The 9,789-nt window shown below is 42.1% G+C and overlaps 1 protein-coding gene across 2 annotated transcripts in view; it reads left to right on the forward strand.

The window, feature by feature from the left end:
- raly (RALY heterogeneous nuclear ribonucleoprotein) overlaps positions 1-9,789 on the forward strand; it is a 112,120-nt gene that overhangs the window by 60,614 nt on the left and 41,717 nt on the right. For both annotated transcript variants that reach the window (XM_084349521.1, XM_084349522.1), the window contains exon 2: positions 8,785-9,116. In XM_084349521.1, the coding sequence (XP_084205647.1) occupies positions 8,858-9,116 (259 nt within the window). In that variant the 5' untranslated portion in view covers positions 8,785-8,857. The remainder of the gene's footprint in view (positions 1-8,784; positions 9,117-9,789) is intronic.

A 9,789-nucleotide genomic window follows, 5' to 3' on the forward strand; every position in this document is an offset into this window, starting at 1 on the left:
ACATTTATTCTGGTGATTGGGATGAATATTCACCTACAGTACGTTGACTCGGAGCTGAATTCATTTGGAGGATGTTTTACTTTGTCTTTGTGCTGCAGCAACAGAACAAAATGGTAAAATAATATTTGGGGAACGTGCCTGGATTACTGTCAGCATCAGCTAACTCCTGCGATCATTTTGTCTTATGCTGAATTAAATTAGTAGAGATCTGTCAGCAGGTTCTGCAATTCATTAGTTTAAACGTTTCGAAGTGCTAATTTGACACCGAACGTGAAGCTTAATTGTGATGCCGAATTAAAGAGCTCAGTGTGGATTCAGATTAGTTTCTGAAAGGTTTGAAATTAAAACGCTATAATGGCAAAAATATTACTGTTTCTTTATTTTCAAATCTGCCAAAAACAAAATAATGACTGACTCAGTGATGAGATCAGTTCGCTGCCATAATCTCTGACTTTAATGATCTCTGTGTCAGCTCTGCCACGACGTTCACATGCGTTGCAGTGTGATTTTGCACATGCATCGTCTGCATTTGTATAATCTGTATAATCACACCACAGTCCCTTTTTGGTTTGAGCTTTAATTGCTAATCCTACATACACAGAGTCACAGACAGAGGCTGCCTGCAGACGGGCGTGTGTGTGTGTGCAGTTTAAGTTCAGGAAGTAAAGCTCATTTGAGTGTAAAGCCGGTCCATGAAGCTGCTGTGAGATCTCCACTCAGAAGGACTCAGAAGGTAGAGATGTTAATGAATGTGAGTCGTTGAACCTGGAGAGCTTTATCTGAATGCTAATCTTAAACACACACACACACACACACACAGGGAGTAAGAGGGTTCAACATCTATCTGCAGCGTGATTTGGGTCAACTTCACCGAAGTTCAGAAGGTCAACTTCAACTGGCAGGGTTTTTTAGTGATTTGCTCAAGGGCACTTCAGCTGATTGGTTTTTATCTGGGCACAGGGCGGCGGGTCAGGACACTGCATCAGAGTTTTAAGGCCAACCAGTGTTAAAATTTGGGTCTTTGCACATATTCTCTCAAAGATAAAATGCAGCAGTTACTGCTTTTCTCTACAGATACAGTCACTAAACTGTCTTCATCAGTTAATTATATTTTCATTTAAATAATGACAATAGATTAGATACAAAGTCAAAATAGATCTATGTCCTTATTCTGACTTAAAGTGATTAATTGCATGTGTAGGTTTGTTTCAGTGTTTTTTGTTTTGCATTTACTCTGTAATATTTTATCCCAAAAGTATTTTCCCTTCCTTTATAGATATATTTATAGGTATTTTGAGCTTTATATATTTATTTATTTAAAGTTCTAAATTATAAATGCACAATTTAAAGTAATACATCTACAGAGCTTGTAGAAAGGTGCTGAATATATAATTACGATTGTGAGTCAGTAATTTTAAACATTTTGTCGGTCCATAATGATTTATTTGTTTATCTCTGTGTCAGCTGGTTCCAGCTTCTCTCAAGGTTTGTCAGCTGATGGTATAACGCCATTGGTATCACGTGGTTTCTGTTTCGTCAGCGATCAACAGTCGTGGTAGTTGCCAGTTTGTGGGAAAAAAATGTAAGAATGTCTTTAATGTTAGTGAAGTAAAGTTAGTAATTAGCTAACACTTGTTGGCTAACGTTAGCAATGCAGTGGAAGGGGGGAGGTGGAATGAATGTTATCAATAACTCCTTTAAGATCACTTTAAAATACTGCTGTCGAAGCTGGTTTATGTTTAATTGATGTATGATAATTAAAGCCTAATAATAATAATAATTACTAACTATTTTTGGATGCTTATCTTTCCACTTGATACATTACTGCAGAGGTCAATGCCCTCATTTCATTTCATATTGTACGTAATGAGTTATCTTTAAATATCCTCCTACACGTAGTTTGTTTTTAAAGAACACAGCATTGAGAGATGTTCTGGGAAACTGTCGATGGCAACTGAAGATAAAAATACGACCATGGTGTGAAGCTCGTTTGGGTTTAAAAGCCAGAATTTACATTAAAACCACAAAGTCAGCGCTCTGATTCATTTACAGGGGCTTACAAGCTTTATCCCTCTTTATGCTAATGTATGCATGTATCATCAAACCATAAAACCCCTAAAGGAGGAAGCTTTTACAGCTAATTTGCTTACAGAGCATGACATCACTGGGTACGCTCTCTCTGTGAGTGCAGAGCCACAGGAAGTGTTCCTCTGTTCACACCGAAGGCGGATTTCTATGGAAAATTGCTTTTCAGTAACATGTAGCACTCATCTTGGTCTAAAGCTCGATCAATAGCATGAGTCATACTGAGTCTCTTTGTATCACCTCTTACGCTAATGTAAAGAGCTTTATATACTGTACAGCAGAAACTGAGATTTCCACTAGTATATGCAGGGTTAGCAAACGCAACCACGCACACAGAGCAGCCAGCAGAGCTTGCAGCTATACATGAACGACCAGCCCGTTCGCAGCCTAGTCATCGGCTGCACACGTCAAGGTTTGACGCTGCAGGTTCCCCTCTGGAGTCATTTCTGTAAGCGAGCCTCTAGTGCAGTGTAGTATATCGAGCAAGAAAAGTCCGAGTCAAGGGGTGGATGGGTCATACCCAGGTTTTTCCTCCAGGGGAGCGAGGATCGAACCCCTTATGTGACAATTTTTTTGTTAAATTACGTTTCCGAAGTATGGTAACCAACGTAGACTACTTAAAGTGGCAACGTATAACTTTCCCCTCTAGCCACCCATCTTTTTGAGTGGTATTACTGTCGGCACAGAGACACGTTTCCATTTTCCTCGGTGTCACAAATAACAGAAACACAGAACAAAACAGGAGTTTCTTCAATCATTCAGTCTTTAATAGGAATGGATCGCCAGTTGACCTTCCTTTTCCCCAGTGCCAGAATAATTTTATAGTGATGGTTTATAGGGAACCAGTGTCCATTATTCTACATCCATTACATTGTGCCATCAGCATTTACTGCAGTAGCAGTAGAAGCAGTAAGTAGTGTAGTTAATTTAACCCAAAGCATCCAAACCAAGTAGTGTGTGTGCCTAAACCTGACAAACTGTGACAACGTTAATAACAGTCCAGAAGTCGTAGTATGTCATAATGTGTAAAATGTTTGTCAGGCAAGCTTTATTTTATTTTGAAAGTCCAGTTGGATGCTGCAAATGACGTATGTTGACTGCGAAGTCGTGCACGTGCAGAACTGTGGCTAGAGGAGGAAGTACAGCGGCATACAGACTTTGAAGGGCTGGGCCGCTGACCAAAGCTGCTGTATGTGTGTTGTTGGGAGTGAGAACATGGTGCAGAAACAAGACAAGTCCAGTCAGCAACTTCCTGTGTGTGTGTGTGTGTGTGTGTGTGTGTGTGTGTGTGTGTGTGTGTGTGTGTGTGTGCGCGCATGATTTCTGCACCATGTAAGCCTTTTTTTCCTTCTCCTGGTAAAAGCCTGTCTGCTGCACACAGAGACAAAGAAATTGGAAAACACATACAAACCTTTACTCACTCTCACTCACCCCTGCACACACACACTAACACACATATATTGGATTTGCTGGATCAACACTCTTCTGCTGTTGTCTGGTAAATGTGCACACACACACACACACACACACACACACTCAAACACAGGTCCCTCGGGGCACAGCTCAATTTGATTCATTAGAGTTTGACCAATTAGGTTTAAGATGACTCTGTCACCGGGAAGGTCACGTAGGAAAGGCCCAGAGATCATCAAATCACACACACACACACACACACACACACAGACACTCACACACACACACACACACACACACACACACACACACACACACACACACACACACACACACACACACACACACACAGAAAGTTTCTTTAACTTGACTTTTCAACCTTTTAACTCTGCAGGTCTGAAAGCAAGAAGCTCTTCTTTCCTGCGAGACACGCGCACGCACACACACACACACACGCACACACACACACACACACACACACACACACATACAGTCAGCAGTCTGTGCTGAATCATAAACATTTCTTCCCTCCTGGATTCGAGACTCACTGCTGGATATTTCTAATGAGACAGAGAGAGAGACGGACTGTGAACAGACACTTGTCCACCCACTCCCTGTTCTGGGTTCTGGGTTTGTTTTTCATAGTTTGGGCTGGTTAGTGTACCGCAGTTCAAATGAAGAGGAAAACTTGCGCTACAGTTTGAATTAAATGATATTTTACACAGGAGCACAATTTTGACTTTTTGGCAAAACTCTGTGTTTGGTTCAAATGTAACATTGCTCCCCGTGCACGAAGACACGCCACTACAGCGCCCTGCAGATCCCTGCATTTGTTGCATTGCTTTAATTTTAATGAGGACTTTACTTTTGTTTGGTATTAAATGTATTTTTTATGGATTCAAACCTGCACGATTCACTTGTATTCAGAGAGTTTTTTTGATGATTTTCAAACCGCGTACAATATTTGATTCGCTTCTTTTTTTTAGTATGCTTTGGTCGTAGTTTCTGTAGACTCTCTCCTTCAGCCGCGGGGAGATGTGCTGTGATGTTACAGTGGTTATGTAAGTGCTTTTGCTTGAGTTTAATTTTATGTCAGTTTCAGAGTTGCTTAGTAAAAAAAGGGTCAGAGAAATTGTGAGGAACAGAAATTCTCCTGTGACTTAATGAAACTGAGGCTTAAAACAGAATAAAATAAAACCGAGTGCTCTTTAAACCTCTTCTTGATACGGCTGATGCAGTTTTTCTTTTCAGCTCGAGGTCTAATTTTCCAGTGTTATAATAATTTTCAAGGACTTTGCTAAAGCAATTAGCTGTGACTAAGGAAGTGTCGCCCTCCGTGTAATTCAGGTTACTCCCTCTTGGTTAAAGGTTCGCTTTGAGGATGTCTTACTGTGTACTCTGATGTTTTCCTGTGAGTTAGTCCCAGTTTGGTTTATGTCATGCACATGCACAACAACGCCCGTGCACGCACACTCATGTGGGTGAGGTAATATAAGCACACCTGCCATTGGTTTCACACTCTTCCACTGACTGACAGGGGGCAGTAACATGCTAACATGTGCTTACTAAAATTAGACTTGCCAATGTTTAATTCACATCTTCTGACTGGATCTGGCCTTCAAGCATCGATGACGTAAGTCCACTTCTCCTCGTCCTCGCTGTAGTCCTGCGCTCCGTCGGCTCGGGTCACGGTCCACTTGTCGAGTACGACAGCTTGATTCGAGATGTTGTGGTGTTGAGTCCCATTTGTTGTTTTCCTGCGACCAGACATTAGTAGCCCAAGCTAATCTGCGCTAGTCCAAACTGGATTAGTATGGCTCTCATCCTGACTCTCTGCCTCTCGGAGGTGTTACGGCTGGTCAGGTTGGACGTTGGAAAGATGTCGTAAGCAATTATCTTCTCAAAGTCTGTATGTATTTCTGTTATAGGTATTTGCTTCAGTAATAAAGCCGAAAAAGTAACAGTTAAAAAACAAAAAAATGTAGCATTTGTAGGAGACACCGGCCGCTACATCTGGATGTATCATTAGAAGACGTCTTCCAACCAGTCTGCTTATTTTGAACCTAATTTACTTGTTATTGTGCCCAAATTTTCCAGATCAAAAAGCAAAAGCAAGTGAAAATCTGTGTGTGTGTGTGTGTGTGTGTGTGTGTGCGTAATGCGTGTGCCCAGAAACTGTTAACTTTCTCTAACAGCGACGTCTCTGCTGTACCACTCAGGAGCTGCTGTGTGTCTCCTGACGTCTCTCTGTTTTGCGACATTGTTGACAGAACAACAAATCGGGAGTCTGTTCCCATCTGCGCTCCGCTGACTCATCCGTCAGACTTCACTCCCACTACTGTACGCTCATGTAGTTCAGATGAGTCATTCACTCATTTACACGAGTCTCTCTCAGCCTTTTCTGTAAATGCCAGGTTTATATCCGAGTAGGAAACGAATCGGTGATGAAATGTGTTTTCAAGTGAGACAGAAACCGTCTGGAGATTTACAGTGAAGTGCTGTGAAGGTCTGAGAGTCGAGCCTCGGGTCTTCATCTGTGCATTATGTTTCTCGCTTGAGATCACTGGACTCTGCCCGCCATGTCCGGGAGCACTGTGGTCAATCCTGCTCCAGGCTCTACCCACTGAATGTGCATCCTGTGTTATGTAGCAGCCAGAGCTCACATTATTACCACGACTGTTAGCTTTGGCCCTGAGAACAGAGGTATTCACATTGAGCAGCACAAGAGAAAAAAGCTTTTTATCACCTCAGAGAGGTTCGAAACCTTCTGTCAGAGTTCTTCATAGCCAACGCAAAGGGCCTTAAACCTGCAATTGATTTATCACCTCAGTAAACAGTTTAACAGTAGCTACTTTCAAGTCTTTTTCAATACAGCATGATGATTCAACGTCTCATAGACTGGCACCTTTCCACTCCACCAGTGTCAGCACAGTAAATCAGTGAGTCATTTGCTTTTGGTCTCTGCAACATGTTGGTGCACACTACATTTCTCATGTAACAAAGGTCTCGGCCTAATTAAGATGTATTTCGAGGGTTAAAGTTATTTTTAAAAAGGAAATGTAAATGCACACATTTCAACAATTAACTTCTCTGACAGTAAAGCCAATCTTCGGTTTACAGCCGATGTCAGCGTGAGGATCAGAACGTGTGATCCAAGCAGATAAAACGTTACTTTAGGAGAGAGATCACAAGTTAAATGGTCGGGAACCGATAATGTGAGCGTCATTCAATATTTATTCACTCTGTGAAATCTCAAACTGTGACTTAAGGGTATGGAAGTCATTTAATGAGTAATATAACCTTTGTTACCATAATTTAATTAATTGTGTTAATACATTTTTAAAGTAAATTAAATTAAGTTTTCATTTCCTGCCGGTGCTCCACATCCTCTTTCCCTTCACTCCTCTCCTCCATCTTTTCCTTCTCCTTCCCGTCCTCTCAGCTTGTGTTCGTTAGTTTTACGGATGGAGGGAACAGGCACAGCGTGGACGAGGATAAAACCACATTTGGTTTTCAAATCTCCGTCTCTGTGATCGATTGAGCTCGTCTCATGTGATGAAGCAGCAGTCGTTTGGTCTGCTGCAACTCAGCGGATCAGAGCAAACTTGTCGGCTGTTGTTGGTTTTCTTGTTTTGCCTCGATGCAAAGAGATATTTGGATTTGACTTGAGATGTTCTTTCCCGTTCAATACTGATAATGACTGCTTTGTGAGAAATCCCTATTCAGACTAAAAGCTCAATGTTGTGATGAGTGGAGGTGAAGATGGTGCTTCAGTTATGAGGTGTATTGTGTATCTGTCTTTCAGTGCTGATTGTAACTTAGTTCAAGAATTCATTGGTTCCTCTTCTTTCACAAATCTTTGTTTAAAAAGTGTTAGTGCTTATGAGCAATATGCAAAAAAATGATTTGTTCAAGCTGCTCTTTGATTTTGATTTTTTTATTTTTACATTATAAAGTAAGTGAAGCTAATGTGGTCTGTGAAATCTGTGACTGTTATCGCTTCAGAGCTCCAGGTCCAAACGGACTGCAGTTCATTTGTGAATCAATGATTCTGTTTACGTCTGTGTTTCGAAATAACAAAATGACTTGAACTCTATTTTGATGTCCCTACTTGTCCAGGTAGTGCCGCCCGCCACCCCCAAAACAACATGAGCGAACCAGCGACAGACGCACCAGACCGTCATTGCACACTCGCACTTTGGTTAGGTTCAGGAAAACATCGTGCTTTGACTTAAAATAGCCATAATAGGCAATAGTTACACAATGTACATGACATTACTTCACTTCAAGAACTACTACTTCCTCCTTTGCCGCTGTAACAATAATGACGACCACTAGGGGTCCCTGCTTGATAAGAAACGTACATATGGGTGGCTGATGTGGTTGTTTTTCTGATGAGAATCGTCTGTTTTTACTTGCTTCATAGACTCTGATCTTTGCAGCGTGTGGTTGGGAGCCACTGACAGTATTTTTCCTGCAGATGATCAGCTTCATGTGTGCATGTGGAGCTCTGCAAAGTGATAATGCAGCTGATTACGGAGGGTTTGGAATGGTGGGCGGATTAACTGGTACCGCTTTAATTAACTGTGTTGTTTTAACTACAGGATCGTGTCTACACATTATTTGATTGCACATTAATTAAAAAAAATGAATCAATGTTCCAACACCCACAAGGCCACTCCGCTGTACAATCACATATTTATTTTGTTAGTTGGTTTCAGCCTGTTGGAGGGCCGTGTAGCCGCACGCAGAGGAAAAAAGACAATTTTCACAGGCAAACAACTGCCTAAATTACGAGAATCAGCATCATCCTTTACTCTGCTTTATAGGTGTTGTGGGTTTATTTTATATACAGCCCAAAATCACAATCACATCGCCTCAGTGGACTTAACGTTCTGTACAATGAACGACATTCCTCTGTCCTTAGACCTTCAGTTTGAGTATCATAATAATATAATTTGTTGACATGTAGCATTACCTTTTTAGCTTAGCGTACAAAAGCCTTTTATTTAACAGACTCTATGAACTGAGTGAACTTTACAAGAATTATGCACGACTCTGTTCTTTTCTAACAAAAGCACGACTTCTGTTGAGGCACCATGGCCTTGCTGCTTGTGTAGAGAATGAATGAACACTTGTTTGTTCAATAAAGTTTGGATATTTTTCTTCAGCCATTCACACAAGTCTCAATTGTTTCAGTCCGTGAGGTGGTGGGTTGCAGCTGTCCTCCATTATCTCTCCGCTGTGACTAAAACCCAGCGTTCTGTTTTCTTTTATTCTCCTCAGATCCCCGTCTCTCTGCATCTCACCCTCCCGATCCATCCATTTGTCAGCTGCCTCCTCCGCCCGTATCTCCAGCATGTCGCTGCTGAAGGTCCAGACCAGTAACGTGACCAACAAGACAGATCCCAAGTCCATCAACTCCAGGGTGTTTATCGGCAACCTGAACACGGCGGTGGTGAAGAAGTCGGACGTGGAGAGCATCTTCTCCAAGTATGGCCGGGTGCTGGGCTGCTCCGTGCACAAGGGTTACGCTTTCGTCCAGTACGCCAGTGAAAGGCACGCCAGGGGGGCCGTGATCGGGGAGAACGGCAGGGTGTTGGCCGGACAGACGCTGGGTGAGTCCACAGAACACAGCACGAATTGTAGCTCTGCTTACAAAGCCTGGGAATGAAAATGCGATGACCGACATCATTGTGGTAGACAACTGAAGGCTGTTTTTTTCGAGGGATTTACCCACAAATCATTCAAGGTCCGGTTACACTGCCTTCAAATGGAAGTCCTAAGGCTTCATTGTTGTTTCACATTCAAGTAGTTTAAACCTGCAGTGCAGAACTGCTGTGAGAGTAATTACACAAACGCAGCTGACGTCTGCTTAGGTTGAATGCCCACAGGTGAGCTCGCCCAAATCCTCCACCACCCACAGGAACACTTGTCAAATCTTCCTCTGAAGGTCAAGTTTCTTTTCTCTTATTGTGGAGCTTTACAGACTTTTTTTTTCACCTACTCTCCTAGTTGGTGAGGCGAACCTGGCCTAGTCCTTGCTTGTGAACGACTGAGCCCTTTCATACTCCAATCAAGATACTATCACATGTTACCAGTGAACCATTTACCTGTTGAGATCATTCAACAGGTGTTTTTTGGAGCGTTCCTGAACTTTCACAGTCTTTTGTTGCCCCTGTCCCAACGTCTGGTATCAAATTCGGAACAAGCAGATATTTACAAGCAAAATGTCACATTTGGTTTCACACAGCCTCCAATACTTGTAGAATAGGGGTTGAACTGATTATT

This window comes from Pagrus pagrus (assembly GCF_965226575.1).
Source record: "Pagrus pagrus genome assembly, chromosome: 3".
Lineage (NCBI taxonomy): Eukaryota > Metazoa > Chordata > Actinopteri > Spariformes > Sparidae > Pagrus > Pagrus pagrus.